A 22,488-nucleotide genomic window follows, 5' to 3' on the forward strand; every position below is an offset into this window, starting at 1 on the left:
ATACTTCCCAGTGGAGACATGAACAAATAGAATTTTTAAAAGAACGTTATTAAAGAGAATTTTATGTCATTTTTTTACATAAAATGTTTATTGAGGTTGCTGAGTGTATGTGACAGATGGTGCTCTTATGTCACATCCTATCTTTCATTTTGTTTTGGAACATGCAAGTCTTCCATGCATGCATAATTGCATTACAACATTGTAGGGTTTTTTTTGTGTACTCACTGAAACATAAAGGAATAATCCAATGTGGGATCTTTAATGGGGGTTGTGCTAGCAGTGCTATTAAGCTGTTTGCTTTGGTGTTAAGTGCTGGCTAACTAGTATGGTTAATGATCTTTGCCTCCCTAAGTTAAACTTCAGGTGTAAAGGAAAAAATGAGAAATTACTATCATTTCATCAACCTGCTGAGACCATTCAAGTAACGAGATAGAGGATGTTCACTACCTAATGTTTTTTCTCTGCATTGTGAAGCAAATAAAATGCATAGTTCCCTTAAAATAAAAGAATGCAGGTATATATGAACTTTGTAGCTTGAGTATCCTTCAGATGCCAGTCCCTTAATATTTTATCATGTACATTAAGTATCTGTATGATTCTAAAATTGTAATGAGGAAAAAAATTAATTTTTATTATACATGACATTACTTTTCTCTCTTCAGTTAACAGGAGAGTGAACTTGATCCTGACTTCATCAGAATGGTGCCAACCTAACTTATATTTATATTGCATCCTGAATAGCTTCTACTCTCTTTTTATGCCTGGACTAGTGGATGAAACATACTGGACTTCACTGTTGCTTTTGGGTTAGATTGGGCAAATTTGTACATTGTAGTGCTTTTTTAACTGAGGAGTGTTTTGCAAAGAATGCAGAGATTATCTCTGTTTTACAGTTTGGGGAATTAGAAAAGTATGTGAGACATACAGAATATGCAAAGCCAACAAGCCAATAATGATGCTGGAAATTATGAGTCTTATCCTGCTTCTAATTATTTTGACTGGTGATTCTTGCTTGTTCACTGTTGTCTGTAAATACAGCCAACTGAAATTTAGGTAGTGAGGGCATCTTCCCTCATGGTGAAACAGAAGAGAAAGGAAAGAGGTAAAGCCAAGGCTAGTAGTTCTACTCCATGCATTGTCAGTCACCGAGTCCTTTGCTACCTTTAATAGTATTACAGTTGCATAAATTCATTTATACCTTCTTTTATTGGCTTTTGAACACAGTTTTCTAAAAGATAATTGCTGCTCTGGCTTGCATAGATGAATGCAATTCATGCTCAGGGCTGTCAGCTGACTATCTTGACATGATGTTGGTTGATTAAATAAGTGCTGAATATGACTGATTCTGGTCTTGCAGTTATCAGACTTTGGTTATCATGCAGTTATCATCTTTGGTTCTTTATAACATTGGTCAAGTGGGCTTGTAAACATATTATTTATATTCTTAGTGTGTATCCTGTATTTTGCAAAACTATTTCATTTTAGTGCTAACCTTCCAGCATTACGCTGTGTAATATTTCAGCAGGATTTGTATTTTCTTACAGCATCAATGTGCTTTGTCTCTGATGGTGCTTAACTGATGTTTCGTGGCAAGATAAATCAGGCATTGCAGTACTGGAAAGGTAAAGGCAACTGTACTGGTAATGCCTGATAAGCTAAATGTGCCAACTTGTTATGCTGCTTCTGCTGTATGAAGAGCAAAGGTACATCAGAAACCAGGTGGGTTTTCTCATAGTACCAAGGTGTCGTGAGTAAAACTGCAGCGTCAGGCCAAAACCTGAATTCCAAAACAGGAAGTGTGAGAGGTGTGTGTATCAACTTCTCTACTGTGTGTAGCTGCAAATATAAAATGCACTGTGTTGTGGCTGGTTGCTGTCAAACAAGCAATAGGATGTGATGAGACAAAGTGAGTAGCACATGACTTGCTTCATACAACAACCTTGCAAAAACTTGATTTTTTGTAGTTGCAGTGTACATTAGTTTTCAAGCTAAAGAATGTAATATTTCCTCTTTAGCCTGCAGCATGGCTTTGTAAGCCAAAGTCTTCCAGTTGTCCATATCTCATCTCATAACAGGATATGCTCCATGCAAGTTTATTGTTGGGCAGATTAATTTTTAATTGATATCACATGTGATTGCTGCTTTCTGCCTGGTTTAATAACTGAATCATTTCTAGTGCAGTTGCTTTTGCCTTGCCATAGACATTCTTTGACAACATGCTAATATGAAAAAAAAGGCAATAATCTCTGGTTTGTAACCGCCATAAACTTGTCTATAGCATTTCAGATTTGTGTTTATTAGGACTTAAAGTTAAAATTAAAATTAACATAATACTTGTTAGGAATTAAAGAAGATCAGCTAATGAAAATTTATGTTGAGGCATCAACCATGTTAAAATTCAATTACAATCTGATCCTTGAGATTTTTAGCATTATGTGCTACCATATCTTCATCTGACAAATCTTCTGATTTGATTGAATAAATCTTGAATGATGTCCAAGTTCTTTTTTACCATTTTGAACACTTTATTTTCTGCTTTCTGTTATTTTTTTCTTACCAAAATACTGACCCAAGGAAGACTTCTCTTTTTTTCCCTACTGAGTATTTTGATGATTTAATATCTGCAAGATCATCATTAATCCCTTGAAACATTTATGGCACAAGTATGATGCTATCCAGTTTTTGATCATTCATATTTCTAGTTGCTGGACTTGATACCATATGATGATTTTCTGATTGGCTTTCTGACACTAGTGGTCTGTGGCCTAGCAACTGGGTGTTCTTATTGCAAAATGTGTGTCTCTTTTTATTATCAGCTAGATTTTAAGGCTTTTTGAAAGGGCTAGAAAGAGGCTCTGGAACCTTTAACTCCTGGCTGTTGATGAAGGGTTTTTTCTTCTTTGGTTAGAGTACATCAGTTCTGGGGTACCAGTCTGTACCTTACCAGCATCGAAGTGTGTGCCTGGAGAGAGTGTTCATGTGGTTGTGAGTAATTTTACCTGCTTGGTGAGAAGGAATGCAGTCCTGCAGCTCTGAGAATGAATCAGAGTAGAAGGCGGGTTTTTGTTTCTGATTTCTAATTCTTTGTGGCCACAGTGACATGAACTTCCACTTCCCGGAACGAACACGCACTGTGACTACCTGCACGGCATAATTATAACAATTCTTGGACACAGGCCATTGCTGCAAACCTAATATGTAGTAAGAAATCAGCCAGCAGTGTGTAGAAAACAGCAGTTCAGCTACAGCCTGTAATGAAGGACTGTAACAGCAAAGTTGCATGATGAAAGAGGGTGATGGGGGTGCGTTCTGTTTGGATTATTTTCTTACCTACCTTCACTCAGGTCCTTAGAACTTCCTCATGCTTCCACTTTCCTTAGATATGTGTCCCTAGAGGTGAAGCCTTTTGGCCTCCTATGCATCTGTATTAACAGAGAACAGCAGACACTGTGAGGTCAGAGCAGTAGCAAGGGACCTGACTCTTAGACAAAGTAGCTATATTTCTAAGCTAATTTTCAAGTCTCTTCTCTTTTTAAACAATACTTGATCTTTGGATGGTCTATCCATTTCTGATGGTAAAAATACGTACACAGTTTTGTGATAGCACTCTCTCATAAGAAAGAATAATATGATGATTTCTTATGTGAGTACGAAATCCTCCCCTTTCTCCCTTTATTATTCTTAAGCTTTACAGGCATGGAGGAAATTGCAGGATAACTAAGGAGTAATAAAAGGATGGGTGTTCTGGATGTGATTTCTTACCCTGGGTGATAATATGTTATTGAACTATAGCTACACTCATGGTCTGTTCAGAAGCTTAATTAGATCTGTTACCCACAGACATCAGAGTAAGTCAGCGTGACATTGTTACTTCCCCACAGTGTTTGAAAATTTATGAGAATAAAACCTGTGGCAGTGAGGTAAAGGTTCCTTTGCTGCCATTATGTCAGGAAACCACATGGGAAAGGAAAAGAAGGGGTAAGAGGAGAGGAAGTCCCTGGAAAGTCTGAGTCATGTAGCAACTGTCTTTGTGTGAAGGAGGAAATGTGTGAAATCCAGGCTCAGAGAGTGGAAGAAGGCACCTGCACTTATTTTCTAAAGTATTGTTTTTTTCAGCTCCTGGTGTTTCTGTTGGAAAAATAGCAGAGTCCCTTGATAAATGAATTGGGTCAGTATGCACAGTATTTTTTGTAGGTGTGCAAAGTGTTCTTTTCTTAGCAGTCCTAACATGTCTGTTTTCATTCTGTTTTCAGCTGTATCTCATTGGAGGATCTTTTGGACTCCGTGAATTTGCTCAGATAAGATACGATGTTCACAAACTACATGGCAAGGTAGTTTAAATTATTTTCTTTGCTTTTAATTTCCTTATGCCTACATGCTGCTTTCTAAAGAATTGATAGGACAAAGCAAACTTGGTGTAGGGGATTTGCCTTTCACTGCTTGGCCCTGAGCTACAGCTGAGTCTCACAGGCAGTAGGCAGAGTAGGTGACAATAAAGGGACTGACGTGATGATGAATTCTTTGCCATCCGTGAAAAAATCAACATAAATAATAGAAACATTTTATTCATTTGGTTGATTGCAAGTGGCAATTCTGAATCCTGAGAAGGAACTGCAGCATGTCTAGAAGGAGGTTATTACAAGGGTACTGTATCCAATTTAGACTAAGAAAACTGATATTTTAAAAGGTTCAGTTTTTGAACAATTCTAGGCAGTGAGCTTATAGTTAGATGGTTTCTGGACCTTGGCTGGGCATTGACTGACACAAGCAGGTACCTTTGACATGGTGCTACATCCTGTTCTTTAAGCCTTGGGAAGGAAACAGGAGCTAGTCTCTACCCATTGTGTCAGAATATGCTGTATATAAGAAGCCTTTTTTGAAAAGAACCTGAACCCTTCTTTCTGAGGGAAATAGCATGTTTACTAGTGCTACTTACCCCTCCAAGTATAACACTAGTTCCAAATTGCATATGAAATGATCTGAAAGGAGTGTGTCAGTTTAGCAGAAAGTAGTATTGGCTTCTTTCCTTGGTCTGGTAATATGCAGGTCTGCTATTGCAATGCAAAGAGACTTTCTGGTCTCTCTGGTTTCTCAGAGGTGCTGACTTGCAGATTGCACAAAGCTGTTTTAAAGACTATGCAACTTTATAGAAAAAAAAGTTGTTCAGGACTCTGGATACTGTGGCTTTCTACTGTGGTGAAATCTATGAGATCCTGAGCTGTTGAGAGTCAGGAGGAAAAAACCCTTTGTTTTGCCTTACACACTTGTGGACCATGTAAATTACTTTAATCATTCCTCATTGTTCTCTCTCTGTTGCATACCTGGCTGTGCCTTCCATGCACCATGTGGCCCACTCCTGCTCAGAACTGTATATGACAGAACCTGTAGATCTGGGAGAGTAATCTTACAAATGTTTTCTCTAGTGCTGTCTTCTGGGTGGCTTTTTTTTTTCTATCATTTCTAGCCTTCTAGGAGTAGTTGGAACCTTTTAAGTTTTTCTCCAGCCAGATGGGGATCACAATGCAGCAAGAATTTGCCTGTTGTGTTTCTGGTAGTGTTTGGGTCAGATTCATACTCAGTGTATTGCATTTGACCCCCATGATCTGCGCTGTGATAGGAGCTCAGGGAAAAAACACTGTTAATAGTTGTGCTAATTCAGGTCTGTGACTCCTTCTCCCAGCATTTATAATCAGGAGAAGCATTGCTGAATTAGTCAGGAGTACATGAAAGCTCTGAGTGGAAGCTACTTCAACCTGTAGTTCTTCAACTCTGAAAAGCCAAAAGAGGCCTTCTGGTTTATGCTCTAACCAGTATTACTCAAGTCTGCAGCATCTCTTTTGTGTTTTCTTTTTCTTTTCCTTGCAGTTTTATTCAGAAGTAGGTTACATTGGTGTAAAGAATACTGCAGTATTGGCTCTGAACTAGCAACACCAACTTTGGGCTTGTTTGTAGGGAGAGTAATCTACATCTTGTTTGTAGACGGACAAATCAAAGCGATGTCTTTCATTAATTTCTGTTTCTGTGTCCATAAAAACAGAGTTGAAAGCCATTCTAATTCGCTAAATAAGACAGCCAATGAGACTTGAATGTATTTTAATGGATAAAAATATCTAGTTTAAAATGTACATGGAACTCAGGAAAAGAATATTAATATGAGTAATTTAAAAGTGCAATTAAAATCCTGATGCTTTTCTCTTACAGCACAGTTGGAGTATTGTAAATCCTTATCAGAACAGGAACAGATCGACTAGTGCTCTTATTGGGGGTTTACATTACATTGGGGACAGTTACATGCAATAAGCAATAAAAGAAATAAGATTTTTTTGTTACAGCTTCTCCTTTAGAAAAATAAAATTATTTAATTAAATAACAGTTTTAATACAAGGAGCTCTGAAAACTTTCACAGAACTTAAATTAATTAAGCTTGGTAGTCCTACTGTCGGAAAAGGTAGGATTATTATTTACATTTTACTGCTAAAAAAATGGAGGTTGCACAAATCTTAAAGCAGACTAGTATTCATAACAGCCAAGTGCCTGTCTTTTTTGATTATATTTTAAGGATGTGCAAACTCCAGTATGTCACCTTTTGTAAGCATGATTCCTGAATGTATTTTTGCTAATTCAACTGCTAAAAAGACAAAAATTAAACAATCCTTTTGTGGTAAAACTCTAATATATTTCAGATGCCAAAGTATGATCCTTTGCCTTCAAAAGTACCTGTTCTTTTCCTTTTTCACTCTTAACTTCACACTGTGCTTAGAGGGAAACCACATTAGTAAGCAACTTCTCAGTCAACAGTGATATTCAAAGGCAGCACTGCAGTGGAACTGCTGCTATGTAGTCTGTGTTTCAGTGACTGAGGGGCTAGCTTCCACTTTGGATTCCTGTGCCTTAATGAAAAAAGCTGCAGTAGTGATAAAGACTATGTTATTGATGTCAAACTGACTTTTGAAGAACATTCCCTGATAAAGGTATTAAAGTCCAAGAGAAAATGGTGGTTTGGACCTTTGAGGGAGGGAGTATGATGTGGTTGAGGTGCATTGGGCTGGGGTAGCATTAGGGCTGGGGGGGAGACAGAGCCTACAGCTGTAGGTGGAGTGGGGCTGGGAAGGGGCTGCAAAAGGAATTGTGTCCTCTTGTTCATTTAGGCTGTGTTTTGGGATCTTGGACTCCAGCTCAGCCAGTGCAGAGGATAGAGAGAGCCTAGAGCTGCAGCTGAAGAGGGGCTATTAGAATGTAAAGAGTAGATAGTTCATCATCCATTTAGTTCATCTTGGAATGTCAGGACCTCAGATATGGCCATCTCTTGCAAAAGCAAAAAAAGCCACTTCTATCTTCTCAGGATACCTAGATCAGTCATATACCCTCAGCACAATGAATGTCCTGTGTTTAAAGGAAGCTTGCTGAGGCTCTTACTGATGTAATGCTTGTTTATGCTGCTCAGAATTCCCCTGAAACTAATTGAGGATTTCTCCATTATCTGTTGTTGCCAAAATGTCCATTAATGGAGAAATCATTAGGTTAGGTAATTGTTCACTTTCTGGGAAGAATTTATGCAAATCAAAATTGCTTACAGAAAACCAGGTATGCTTATGGGAAAACCATGTGGAATTAACAGAGAAGAAATTAGTAGGTTTGTATGGGCATTGTTCCAGATGCCTTTATTCATAAATGGAAGACTAGGCTCTTTCTTTGTATTTCTTCTTGTGTATGTAATTGAGATGTTTATTTAATTTATATTTTTTTACTGAAAATGTAATTTCTGTTAAATATACAGAAAATGTTTTTTACAATTATATAATAATCAATTATTTTTATATACTATTCACCTGTTGTTGTCATTCCAGGTGTTGTATAGACTTGCTGATTCGGATTTAGTTTTGGATATAAGAATCTTGGAACATGGGGTGTGGTCTGTACTGCTGGCTAATCATACTGTACTGCAGAGAATTGAAAGGAAGTGATATATTAACTCTCTGGAAAAGTTTATGCTTTCTTCCCATCAGAAAACCTTTTAGAGTAAGAGAGTTTTTAAGCTCCAAATTGACTCATTTGAAGAAGTATCATTGCAGGGCAGGTTCTCAGACTTTTGGGATAGGATAGGACTGAATGAGGTCCTCCAGGGTAATGTGCAGCACTTCTAACAAAGCTGGAATCTATGCCATTTTGTTAGGAAACAAAACATCAAGTAGCCTTTGAAGTCTGCAAATGTTTCCTGCTGTGGGTTATGTACAATAGTATTGTATACTTATCTCTTTACAAACTATGAAGGTCTTGTTCATTTTTCTTTGTCCTGTGCAAAGTGAGCACACCCCGAAAGTAGAATGCTAAGAAATAATACTAATGTTTTCTGCCTTAGTGAGGTACAATGTAGAGGCAGTAAAGAGTCAAAATGATAGAATTTCAGTTTCTCCTCCATGAGTTTTACCCTCAAATTGGTTGTTGTTTACATTTAAATATGTATGACACATTGTGTTCCAGGAGTTCAAATTCAGATGAAAATTAAGGTTCCTGACCTATTCTTTCACTATTCTCTATGAGCAATAAGCCTGTAAACCCAGAAGGGGCATTAAAAGAATAGTGGTGGTGTTTGGAAGCATACTCAGTAAGCACACTAGGAGTGTAAAACCTGTTTTTTGTAGACTGAAGATTGCATTTAACATTTCTTAGCTAGTGTTTTTGACCAATTGACTGGCATGTAGCTATCCATGAAGTGTTGCTTATTGACACCTGTGGAGTGTTAGTGTTGCCATTGTGAGTCTTCATTTATTGTATACTTGCTTTGCCTTAAGGTACTAGTTCAAAAAATTATTTAACTATGAGGATCTCAGCTTTCATTTTACAATCCCGGACTTGAAGTGAGAAAAAGAGTGCATGTGGTGCGTAGAAGATTATTCTGGAAGCCTTGCTGTCCTTTGAAAAATGAAAGAGAAAAGAACATAAACATGATCACTTAAGGCACTCTGACTTCTCTGGTTTACAGCAGTTCTCCTAGTGGGGCTCGATAGTGGTGGAAGCACGTTGTCTGTCTGCTTGGTTATACTCAGTATTACAGGTTTAGAATGTTGTTAGTTTGGTCCCTGGTGCTGTTCTTTAACATTGTGTCTTTAATCTTATGAGTGGATGTCAGGAGACCCATGTCAGCAGCATGTGATATTTAAATAACACATACTGATCTCACTGGAAATTTTATATCCATCTTGTTCAGGTTCTTTCTTTAGCTACCTCCTGCACCGCAGGCCTCCTCTCTGCCTATTTCACTTGCTTAGTCTGTGGAATATAGGTAATTAATGCTGCTCCACTTTACACAGGAAATAGGACAGTTAATTAAATCAAATAAAAGGAATTATTTAAATTCATATGAGTATTAAAAAATTTCCTCAGGTGAGATCATTACTTCAGGTGTTCTGGGTCAGGGTGAAATAGCTAGGAAGAAATAGGAGCAGAGTGCTGATGGTTCCATTAGACTTTATGTCAAGCAAGAGCACATCAGACATTTGCCTGAGAAAAGTGTAGGAAGTCAGTCCAGCATTCTCTCCTTGTTATAAGTGTATAGTTAAGAGGTGGTATCTGCCCATTAGAATGCTTTCATGTTGCTGTCAAAACATTGCTCTGTTCACACATGTACTGCAATAAGTTTCACACTGTTGAGTCCAGATGGGTGAACTGCAGCAGCACAGTGTTTAAATGAGGTTCAGCATCCACCCAAAAGGGAGTACATCTGCAAGTGACTGGACAAAGCTGTGCCTTGTTGCTGGCTGGCACATTCCTCTTGCTGTCCTTATGTAAACTGCCTCAGGTATGTCTGTGGGAGTTACACATATGGGCATGTCCTGGAGTAGTGCAGTAGAAATTTTGGTTGGTTATTGCTTCCATTTAACTTGCCTATAAAGTCCATCTGGACAGGATTTCTGTGCCCCAGGAGAAGTTTGGTTTGCTTCTTCAGTTTGTTTGTTTCAGAAAAAAGAAGCATTACAGAATAAAATGTAATTTCAGTGTTTAGTGTAATGTTAGTAAGGTTTACAAATAATGTTGTGTTTCTGTATGTCACATCATTTTTTTTCTTTAAATAATATGTTTCATGTGAGGTGAAAATTCACTTAAATTCACAAAATCACTTAAACCTCTGAATATGTCTATAGTGTTTAAAATTGCGCAAATCATATGGGTTTTTTTAACTTAGATTTGTGGAATGTCAGTGTATTGTCTCCATCACTGCACATACTGCAAGCTACTGCATGAATCTGGTTTACTGAAGCTAACTTGTTTATCTTATTTGAGGACCTGCTTCTGTGTTTAAAACCAGTATTTGCTCTGTATGAAAGACTACCAAAGATACAAAGAATTTAACTGACATAGGTAGCAAGATGAAAAGGTGTGTTTTTAATTTTCTTCCACAAACTTTTCTATTGACTGCAAACTGCAAGAGAGATGTATTGCAATTCTAAGTAGATAAGCATCTGTGTTTGAAATCCTGTTACACCTTGGTGTTCCCCAAGATCCTCAATCTGACCAAAACTTGATGAACTTCATTTCAAGGAGTAATGTGGATAGGGCAAGTCACTGTGATTGGAGCAGACTGGCAAAGCCCACAGTGTTCTAGTAACAATTAATGGACTTTACTGCTACCGGCCCAGATTGTCACATGCACTCAATTACCTTGTGTGTTCTGCAGGCTTTCTGCTTTATTTTCTTCCAAATGGATTTAGATGGATTAAGACTCATCCTCTGGGCTTCCTGATGTGCAAGCACCTCCTACCAATGTTAAGGTCAATTTAAATTACTGCTGTTAATACTCAAAAGACTCTAAATGGGTTCTTTGTATTATTAAAGATAGGGAAGTGAAATTTCAGTACCTACTCAGCTAAATCTAAATGTATGTTTGTGGTACTGTGCACTATGTCAGGGTTTCATCTTGCTCATTTTTCCATTGTCTTAAGTGAAATGCCTAGTTTGAGATAGCTATCCAGGTAGTCCAGAAAGGAGGTTTGAGAGGAAATGCCCCAACATAGGTTCCATTCAGTTTTAAAGTAGATACTTGAGAAATATGTTGTCCTCTTTTGATGGATTGAAAAATAGAGAGTTTGATATTTTATTATTACTCATTGCAGTGAGACAATTACTTTCCTTAGTGCATGAATATGGTTAAAATTTATTTGTGAACAACAGTGAATAGTGAATAACAGGTGAGATAAACCTCTACCTAACTTCAAGGTGCAGACAATTTATGATTTTGTATATATCTTTAAGTGGGACTTAGTTTCTCAAGGAATGCCCTTCTACAGATGACTGGAGGAAGAGCCTAAGTAGAGACTTTATGCTTCAAGTCAAAAGTATAGATGAATAACATTAGGAGAGATGAAGCCCGCCCTAGATACTCTTTTGCTGGAGCTTCTCTGGCAAACTAACAGATATCTTGAAGGTAGAGGAACTCTTATTTAATCTGTTGTTTGTGCCTGAGGCATTCCTGTATTCTGAAGAATCTGATTCCATAGGAGTTTGTCTTTAAAACATCTTGCTTGATTTAAGTGTGAACAAAATCAGAATATCTTCAGTTGGTGTTTGGTGGAATATTTTGGGTGAGAAAAGTATTCTTTCTAAACCTGTCAGCCAAGGAATGTGGAATCTTTTTAGCATCTGGCACTGAACTTGGCAGAATAATCAAGTCTTCTCATCTAGCATTTTAGCATTTATTTATTTATAACTACATCTTCCTGTGTTTAATTGGTTTCAGTAAGCTAATTACACAAGCGCAGCATGGCAAGGAATTGATGTTGGTGATTATTGTTTTCTACTTTTTCTTTTCCTTAAGCAGGTCAGGTTGGCCTGGGTCTTAAGTCTAATGATAAACTGGCTAATTTCCTTGTATAAGTAGATTTAGTTTATTTTCAAAGACTAAATGCATTACTGAGCTTGCCCCTAGGTCATCCAAAAATTAAGAAAATAACACACTGAAATGTTTGGTGCTGTAGAGAATGTAAGGCATACATTTAGGATTGCTTATAGGTGAGACAAAAAGTCTTTGTCAGTCAGTTACCTTTATATCATCAGGCATATTTTACTAAATTAAAGCAGACCTTGCTTTCAGGCATGGCCTGCTTAGTGGGAGGGGTTTGGAATTGTGTATTTTGTCAGGCAGATTGGCTCATTGTTGATGGCTAAACAGGTACCCTTACAGTGACTTTGTTTCTATTTGCAGGCAGAATTTGGAACTTGTTACGTTTTTTGGTCACGGTTCAGAACTGTCCAAGGTAGTAATTTCAGTCCTGCCATGTGGCACAAAATGAAAGGGGTAGCAAGAGCTTTTCATACCCAGTATTGTGGTGGTACCAGATGTTCAGATGTTTTCTCTCTCAATTCAGTCTAGAAGGATTGTATGGAAATGAGCTCTTTATCTATGTTATTCTTGAAGATTTTGAGGTTCAGCTGCGAGTGTTTGGTTCGTGTTTTTGCATTGATTTCAGCAAAAGCTAATCCATTTTACTTGAGCTGAGATGATTTCTCTACGTTGTCTGTGAAGAGCTGTCTGCTGAATTTGCTATGATACCAGACAGGGATGTATGTTTCAGTTTTTCAGACATCCTTTCAGTTCAGCATATAAACCACCATTTCTCTGTAAAAGGCAACACCAGGGTCAACTCTGGGATTCAGTAAGGTTTTTGTTGCCACATTCTGAGGCTGACTCTGTATGTATACTTTTGAATGGTTTCCAGTGATTGGATCTGGCTAGACCAGGTGGTTATTGTCACCAAAGACAGCTTACAGCGCTGTAGGATGACTTTGAGTTAAGATATTACCTCACATTATTGAGTGTCTCTGTGATGAAATACAATATACATTGCAAGTACTAGGAGTTCTTTGTTTTAAACAGAAGCATTTTTTAAATTTTTTACTTGATGGTCGTTCTGTTCTCAAATTTAGATTCAGATGAAGAGAAGGTTATTAACTGGAACTGGAGAAGCTCATTCTGATGCCATTGCAAGTGGAACTAATTTCAATACATAAAGCTTGTTGATAGCTTTTAGATATTTATATTTTATATACTACCAAGAATTCTGCTTGGTTTATTTAAATCCCGTCACATTGCCAAAATTAATTACTGGTATTTTTGCCTTGCAATTGAAGTGATTACAAGTGTGTAACTTAGCTTCAGGCAGTTTTTAGCCAAAACATAATTAAATATCCAGCTGTTTTTCCCAATGCCTCCTTCAAGCACCAGAAAACATCTAGCTTTCCAGACTCATCTTGAGAAGCCAGTAGCCATGATGTCAGCAGATCCCAGTCCCTAGGATTTTCTGGAGCTCTAGATCCACTACCATTTTTACAAAGGAAATGTTCAAAACCTTTTCCCCGGCATGTGTCCATTTTAAGTGCAATTTCTGTCTAAATGGACCTTCCCTTTCTTTTCCTTTGTGTTTTGAGGCTTGAAGCCAAATAGTGCTGTTGCAGCCTTCAGCTGTATGGCAATCTAAACAAGTAGAGCCCAAACTTGATTACAGAGAGGATGTAGGAATACAGACTTTTCAGATACTGCTTAGAGAAAAGAGATGACTTGTCTTATTAGTATCTAAAATGTAGGATTTAAAATATTTTGCATTCATAATTCCCGCTGATTTTAGTAGAATTGCTTTGTTAATGTTGTATGTTGAGGCCTTAAAAGAAAAACCCTTTGCTTTTCATGTTTTAAACTTAATTACACCAGATTTTACCCTTGTAACTTTCTCTAAAATACCCATCAGAATGTCTGATCATTTGATAGGTAAACATGTTATTTATTAAAAACAGTGGCAAAATATATTTCAAAACAAAATAGTGTGTGATGTACAAGTGTGTTGGAAAGACTAGTAATTTAAAGTACAATGATTTGGTAAATTAACAGCTTTTTATAAGCACAAAGTATTAGAATATGATTTTTTTCTTACTATAAAACTTCACTAGATGTCAGTGTAGAAAGTATTTTCCCTTAAATGCAATGGGAACTGTAGAATAAGAAGTGTTAATTTCTTCAACACATGCAGATTTTAAGATGAGAGTTATTAGAATTTGGTAGTAATTTTTTGTAGAAATGCATTTTCAGAGCACTGAAAACAATTTTGATGAGTTGACACTAAAAATTGTTTCTGTTCAAAAAGACATTAAAAAGTCAAAATTTGTTTCATTACTCAAAAAGTTTCTGTAAAAAACAGATACGTACTGTAAATGAAAATGATGTTTTAAAACATAATTCAAACCAGTTTTAGGGTTAAAAATGGCAGACTTTTTGATGTTGTTTTATATGCTTGTTTATTTTCAGTGAGAAAAAAAAGTTAATGTATATTTTCACATAGTTCAAGATAGGGCTTAGGCACTAACTTACACAGAGAAGAAAAAAAATGCATATATATTTATAGATGTTTCACTCTGATTAGGGAAAGCATTCCTAATCTGTTGGTGTGCTTGTTTTAACTGGGTTATGTTTTTATATGATGTTTGAGGGATCAGACTATCTCTGTTCCTATGTGAGAAGGTTGATTCTTTGGAGTTCCTTGAGAGCTGGGGTTTTTGAGCATTTTTTGGTGTTATTTTCTTGAAGCTTCAGTGCTTTTATTGAAGGTTTAGTCTCCTATGAGATAGACTTTTCCCTTTAAATGAATTCCTTTGTGTTTCTGAACTGACACGCCAAGTGAAAAGTAGCGGTTTGGCATTGTACAGTGCCTGTGGTTTCACTGGGGCTGAAGTGAGCTGCAGCCAGGAGGGCTTTACAGGTGAGCCTGATTGAACAGCAGTGAGCACCTGGACACAGGTGTTCCTGCTGGTGTAGAGAACTAACGAGGACACCCTCTCCAATACTCCTCTGTCTGATAGTACAGCACTGAAAAGATTCAGAGGAGATGAGCACAGACTGCTTCCATGCTGCCTTCAGCTGCCAATTCACAATTTCTCTCTTGAAGTCGCTTGCTTTGAACAGAAACTTAAGTGACCTTCATGTTTTTCAGAGCTACCACAAAGGAATTGATTCTGTGCAAAGATAGGATATAACTAAGGAAGCCATAAGGGAAAAAAACCCTCTATAAACTATATTTACACTAGTTTTCCAGTCTGGACTTACATAGTAGGTACATAACCATTAAGAAGGAATCTTCAAAAAAATGACCAAAAAAAATTGACTTTGCTGGAGTTGCATCCAAAGTTGCATTTTGGATTGTTTCTAGCTGTCAAGTATATTCTATTTAGAGGCAAAAGGGTGGGGTTTTTTTCCTAAATACTGGCATCACAAATTTACACCTTTTTTTTTTTATACCGAAAGGAACGTTTTTTTGTACTGATTTTTGCTGTGAAATTAAATTTATGCTAGCATACTCAGAGCCAAGATTTACAGCACTAATTTGGTATAAGTCATATAAATAAATGTGCAACTGAAAATCAAACTGGATGTGAAAGCATACCAAAATTGATTAAATGATGAGTACTTCCTGTTCAGAACTGAAAATTCTAGAGTCCTTGTTAGTTTCATTGACCTTATATGGGAGAAATCTAGATATGCTTAAATGTTTGTTGAAGTATGGGATAGTTTGGCCCTCATATTAGCTTTTAATTGCATTTCCCATGACATTATCACATAAAAAGTCTGGTACAGAGTTTGGGATTGTAGGTCTGTTTTTGATCAATCTGGAAGCAAGTACAAGGTTTGGATTTTGAGAGATCACTGGTGCCCCATGTTCTGTAAGTCTGGGAACTTCTGCTGTAACAACAATTTATATTGCTCCTTTGGAAATGTCTGCATCGATTTCTGTCAGAGGCTGGATGAAATGGGGTTTTTTGTTTAGCTGTCTGTATTCTATGCAGATCATAGGAAAAAGTCAAAGGACACAAAGCTAGGGTTTACATCTAGTCTCAGCTGTCTCCCCAACTGTTTGTGAGTGTTCTGATCCAGTCAGTATTCTTGGATCATATCGTATGCAATACAGAATCAGAGAGTCATGGAGTAGTTTGGGTTGGAAGGGACCTTACAGATCACCTGGTTTGAGCCCCCTGCCATGGGCAAGGGCAACTTACTCTAGACCAGATTGCTCAAAGCTCCATCCAGCCTGGCTGCAGTTACAGGGATGGGGCATCCACAGTTTCTCTGGCAACCTGTTCCAGTGCCTCACCACCCTCACAGGGAAAAAGGTAGCCTTATGTAAGTGTTTTTTGTGTATTAAATATTTAAGTAATGTAGCTGAAGGATTGTTGTGAATGAAGTTGCACAAAAATGGTATGTTTTGTTTTGCCTTGCCCTTCTCTGTTACCTAAGACTGTATGCCAAAGAGCTTGGCATAAGTACAACCCTTGTTGTACCTTACAACCTCTACAAGCTTTGTTCCTTTAATTTCTTAAGTAGAACAGCACTCAGCTTGGCTGTAGTTTACACTGCATTTCCTGAGTCCTGGGATTTATCCTCTCCCATCTACTGCTTCTCACTCTGCTCATAAACCACAACTTAGAATATTTATGACACAGATTTCTGTAGCAATTTATGGGAGTCTTCTCAAGGAAGATTAAAGTTGACTGATCCACTCAAGATTGCTGATTTTCCATTTAAAGGAGTTAGGCATATGATAAATGTTTTCAAAGAAGATACACTGTGGGAGAACTAGAATTGGTGATTATGGTTTACTCTTAAGTTTAAAAAATGGGTGGGGAGAACAAATTGAAAAATTTCATAGAAATAGTAATTTTGAGGACTCTCTGTACTGTGGATACTGCAGGAAAACTGTGTCCCATCTATTCATGCTGCGAAGGGCAGATGAAAAAGTGAAAATCTCAATCCTAATTCATGTTCATTAAATTCAGGCCACTGTCTTCTCCCATTTCCAAAGCTGAAATCTTTTTCAGTGGGATAGTATTTTGTGGAGGACAGGGTTGGAACAGAAACTTGTTTTTTAGTAAAAATAACAAACTAGTTTTAGGGTAGAAATATCTTCTACTGTTTTTCTGGAAATACTTGCTGAAGGGAAAGTTCTGTAAAACTTTGGCATGCAAATATTTGGTCAGTATCTGCCAGGACACAAGTATACAGTGTGCTGCAGTGACTGGTGTGAGAGGAGCCTGTTAAAATCACAATCCTCTTCTCATGATGTGGCTGTCACCTGACAGTTTCCTTGTGTAGTAACTGAACCCATCATTTTAGAAGATGTAATATATTCAAGTCTTGGTTTGCTCTAAAGCCCATGGCCACAAATAGTACATGGACAAATAACCAGTAATGTTTATAGCAGAGAAAGGCTGTTTGTGAGGATGGGCTGTTTGAGTTATGGATCCAGGCATATGTGTTCTGTGGACAGTTGGGATGCTACCCCAAAAATAAGCATGTGAGTCGACTTGGTAGTCCTCTCTGAATGCTCAACAGGAGTGACACTGCTATTCTGCTTTGTATTCCTGTGTTTAGCAGAACTATATAATAATTTGGGTTGGAAGAAACTTTCAAAACTCTTTTAGTACAGCAGTCCTGCAAGGAACAGGGAGATTTTCAAGTAGATCAGATTGCTCAGAGCCCCATCCAGCCTGACCTTGAATGTTCCCAGGCATGGGGCATTCACCACCTCTCTGGGCAACCTGGGTCAGTGTCTCACCATGCTCATTATGAAAAGCTTATTTCTTATACCTCATCTAAATCTGCCGTCTTTTATTTTAAAACTGTCAGCCCTTGTCCTGTTGCTACACACTTTATTAAAAAGTTTGTCTGTCTTTCTTGTTAGCTCCCCTTAGTGGAAGACCACACTCAGGTTTCCCCAAAGCCTTCTCTTCTCCAGAATGAGCAAACCAAGTGTTCTTAGCCTATCCCCATATGGAGAGGTGTTCCATGCCTTTCAGCTTCAAAATGGATCGTGATGGTATTCTTTGGGTTCCCTTGTGGAAGAGCTATCCTTATCCTGGAGCTAAAGTTAGTGGCATTCACAAATTTCTCAGTTCCTCTCTACCAGTATTATTTGTTTCTGAGCCAAATGAACTGTGGTTGATGAGTATCAATACAAAATTGTTAGCAGAGAATTTTTTTAGTAGCAGCACTTTTAGGTTTATAAATGTACCAAAAATACTTATGTCACAAACAAGAAATCCTCTTTACTGAGATGAGTGTGTGTTTTTCACAGAGCATTGCAGGAGTCCCTGGTTTGGCAGGGGCTGAAAGCACCAGTTACTCCTGCTTTGCTGTGTGATGATGTCTGCACCCCAAGGTGCACTGTTTTTAACACCTAGAAATGCTGTCCAGGTCTAATTGAAAAACTGAAATGTCAGCCTTAAAATGAGAAGCATCAGCCTCATTTCAAAAGTTTCTATTACAACCTCAAGTAGCTGCCTACTAAGAGTTCTAAGAATGTTTCTGTGCTTAACCTCTATTACTTTTAGCTGTTAAAAATCTTTTTAAAGTCTGTTTCTTTGGGAACCTTTTGAAGTTAAGTAAGGGTAAATCTGAAGGAATGGTGGGAGTGTGAAATGGGACAAAATTCTAATTTGAAACCTGGATTCTTAAACCTTTCCTGAGATTTTTCTATATTGCACTTGCCCTCGCCCTTTCAGTTGATGTAATATGAGATAAGCCTGTATAATGCAAAATATGTAGAATGTTTTATTCATTTTTACTGCAAGTGCTAAAAAGGAAAAAAACACCCTAGAAAAAGAAAATAAGTAAAGCCTTTAAAAATTGTAGTTATAGTATTGATTTCAAAGCCTTGCAGACAGCATCTCATGAAGGTTGTCTAAATACTTGCATCAAGTATTTCAGTAGTCTTTCAGTAAGAATTTAATGTGAAGTTCTGCTGTAACTGCACATGCACACATCTTTGGATTCTACATTTAGAGATAAACTCTGAATTTAAATGGATCTTAGAGGAGTAGCTGAGATTTTGTGGAACAAGAGGAGTCCTCTAGTGTAAAGGAAAATCTTTTCTGTTCCTTCCTGCCTCCTAAATACTGGCGGAGAGGACACTGTCAGACTGTTACGGCATTTGCGCTTTGTCTGCTGTCATCATCATATTTACTAATGCAGATTTGTATCTGTAATTTAGCTGAAAATCTATTTGCCAGTGCATAGCTGAATACTTCTAGCTCATTTGGCAGTATGTGTTGGCATAGCAGTCATCATGGAAGCAAAATGTATGTTTGTATTTGGGTCTTGTGGCAGATGTGTAATACAACAGAGCTACTGCTCTGGCAAGGCCACTTTCCTGGCTCTACCCCCCCTTTGAAGTGTTCTCTGGTTATGATCTGTGATTGTGGCTCATATTGATGTTTATCTGCCTTTTCAGAATGAAAATAGCATATAGCATCATTCACTTTTCCTTTTTAAACAAACACACTAAAAATTGATAAAATAAACCTTGATAATAGGATATTGAACTGTCTTTGTAAGTTAAATTCTGGCTGTATTTAATTAAGTAAAAACAATGTTTCAACCATGATACTTTACCTTATTGTTAAATGGACAGAAAATGTAGGATAAAATAAAACTGTTGCTGCCTTACTTACTGGAGCTTTAATTTCCCCTTGTCCATATGTGTATTGTGAGAACACAAAGCATAACAAATAGTGTTTGTATTTAGTTCTGAATACAGTGAGGTCCATGATCACTCTTCTCTCTCTGAAAGCAAGCTTCAAAGCCTGTCTGGCTGCCCAGAGACTTTGCATTTCTGCACATATGATGGATGAGTTCGTTGTTCTAATAAAGCATGGCTGTTGTTGGAGGTCATGGTCACAGGAGAAACACAATCCATCTTTAATGAGGGGCACTTCTACAGAGGCCTTGGATGCCAAGACAGAGAGGGAGCATTTAATTTTTTATTTGATGTAGAGGGCCAGTGCAGAGACACTATCTTTTACAATTTTTTTTTTTTAATTGCTAAGAAGGTGGGAGCTGTATCCGGTACAAACATTAACCATTTTAGATATTTTGGCTTAGGTCCCAAGTGTAATGAATCTGGAGGTTGCAAATGTGTGTATTTCTATGGCTAGATTGCTGATGAGGTAGGGAAATCAAACCTCTGGCCATGCACAGATGGTGTTAGACTTGCCTGTCTGAGCATCCATCCTTAGGAACTGAGGTCTCACAGGCTGCATGCTAACTAGCATACAGTGCCTGTAATCAAGGGGAATATTATGGCCTAGGGAGATTCTTCAGAGCAATTCCCATCAATTCACATAGTGGATGTGTATTTGAAGTACCTCTTATAAGTAGGAACTTGTGTTAGAAGAGAATCTGAAGGTGGATCTTCTCATTGGCTGGGCAAATTCTGTTACATGTATGCCCTCCTTTTTGTTTTCTAAACTATTTGTAGATGTTGGACCTTGGTTGTGATGAGGGTTATTGGGACCTTTTTGTTCAGATCAAGAAGCAGCAAATTAAGAGTAACAACTTTTCTTCACTGGATTAGTTATAGTTGGAGTAGTGTACAAGGGATATAGAATTACACACATTACCAGTCTCCTTACACATTTATTTTGGTTTTTAAGCTCTAAAAATTAGATTGTTCTCTCACGGTGAATTTATTTGGTATTTTAATCATATTGCCTAAAGACTATGTCTGAACACTGTGTATGTGGCTGTCTAAGAAGAAGGTAAAACGCTTTCTCTAAATGTAAAGAATGCTAATTATCTTCTTCCCCTTAGCTTCTGCTCTTAGACCTGTGGGAGACAGGCATTATTTAGCAAAGGGAGGGATGAAAATCGCTTCTTCCAGGCTCAGAAGAAGTTAAAACATGAAATGTGTCTGCTGTGGTTCATTGACATGTCTGTTCTTAGATTTGTTCTTTCAATAAGCATCTCTGAAAGGTGGCAGGAAATACCAGCACTGTCAGTACAGAATCAAAACTGGGAAAGAGCTGTGTGTTCACTAGAAAATTGGAAATGCAACTCATGCTTAGACTTTGAAAACCTGAAAACATTGTATGCCTATTCCCTGAATTGAACATTCAGGAGTATAATATATTCCACAATCCCAATTTTATCTTTCTTGTGCTTGTTTCATTTATTTAGGCTTTGTTTAGTTTAACAGTTTTAAACTAAACAGGTACAGATTTAAGTATCTAAGGTAATGCAAGTGTTGGGCTATAGTGAAAAATGTGGTTTTAATATTTAATAATTTGGCAGTTAACCGGTTTCTTTTCAGCCCAATTCTTGTGTTGTGTTCATTGTTCTGATATTGGAACAAATGGCACATAAACTCTTTTAGAGGAGAGAAGGGTTTGCATGTACCAGTATTCAGTTTATTTGAGGTAAAGATTTCTTTAAAAATATACTCTTAAAAGCAAACATTTTTGCTGTATTTTTATTTGTCTTTCAGGTTGATCCAGCTTTGAAAGAAAAATTAAAACAGAACCCTGTGACACTGGAATCTGAATATGAGGTAAAATAAATTTGTTGCCTGGGGCCCATAACCTTGGCTACCCTTGATTACTCTGGCCGCTGGTGGGTTGTATCTGTCCCTAACTAAAATTAGATCAACCATCTGCCTTTGACTCACTGATGTCCAATAAAAACAAGGATTTATGTGAAGAAAGGTTTTTGAACACGTAGTGCTTCTTTCTGAACACAGCTTTACTTTGATTTCCAGGCATCAAGTACAGTGGTACAAATAAATTCACTATTTCTGTGGTTAACCTAGTTTATAAATGTAGAGCTGATGTTGGCCTTAGAGGGAGTGTGTGTGAATGTAAGTCAGCACTTCTACTGCACGAGTTTGGATGATCTTTAGACCAAATTACAGAACAATGTGCATTATGTACTTTATCTTATTTCTTCTGTGTCTTTGAAACAACTGTCATTCCTTTTACATGGTTTCAGAAAATTTTATAGAAAAATAGTTCACTCTTCCTTCAACACTGCATTTTCTTCAAATATTACTGAGTTCTAAAGTGTCTGTTTTAACCAGTTCTGTATCCAGAGTCATAAATTTTCAGGCCTACAAAAAGCCATGTTAGAAAAACTGGAAAAAGCCTCCCTGTGACCAGAAACAAAGGATAAAGCTATTTAAGATTATTTTAATGTTTTGAAATTAATTGAATCAAATGTCAAACTAACACTTCATCTATCTCTGTGGCCTTTATGCTGAACACAGATTTTTGTTTTCTTCCCATACCACATTTCTGTCACAAGCCTTTGAAGATCTTGATTGCACCCATTGCTCTCATACTTAGATATCCAAATGGCAGTACCTGATCTTGATAATAAAATTTTACTATTTTATTACTCTTTTGTGATTTGTCTGAAATAAAAATAAAACTTACTTTTTATACTGTCACAGGCCTAATTTCACAAAATATTTACTGGTTTTTACCATTATTGCAAATAGTTTTGGGCTTCCCCTTGCTATAAAGAATTGTGCTTTCTGGTGCAGGGAATAACAAGATGGAAAGTTCCAGTGGAGACTCAAAACTTACAAATTCATTACGTTCTGATTGCTTCTGGGATTACTGTCTCTCAGTTTCCATTCAATATATTGTAAGGCTGCTCTGATTTGTTTATGTGGAAGAAAA

General features: G+C 37.3%; 1 protein-coding gene across 4 annotated transcripts in view; it reads left to right on the forward strand.

Annotated features, from left to right (window-relative positions):
• LOC132074597 (cytochrome c oxidase assembly protein COX16 homolog, mitochondrial) overlaps positions 1–22,488 on the forward strand; it is a 44,028-nt gene that overhangs the window by 8,568 nt on the left and 12,972 nt on the right. For 3 of the 4 annotated variants that reach the window (XM_059474497.1, XM_059474498.1, XM_059474496.1), the window contains exons 2-3: positions 4,254–4,331; positions 21,297–21,359. In XM_059474497.1, the coding sequence (XP_059330480.1) occupies positions 4,254–4,331; positions 21,297–21,359 (141 nt within the window). Of the gene's footprint in view, positions 1–4,144; positions 4,169–4,253; positions 4,332–21,296; positions 21,360–22,488 lie in introns of those variants that run through there. The other variant, XM_059474499.1, reaches the window with a different exon arrangement.

Source organism: Ammospiza nelsoni, chromosome 6, assembly GCF_027579445.1.
Source record: "Ammospiza nelsoni isolate bAmmNel1 chromosome 6, bAmmNel1.pri, whole genome shotgun sequence".
NCBI lineage: Eukaryota > Metazoa > Chordata > Aves > Passeriformes > Passerellidae > Ammospiza > Ammospiza nelsoni.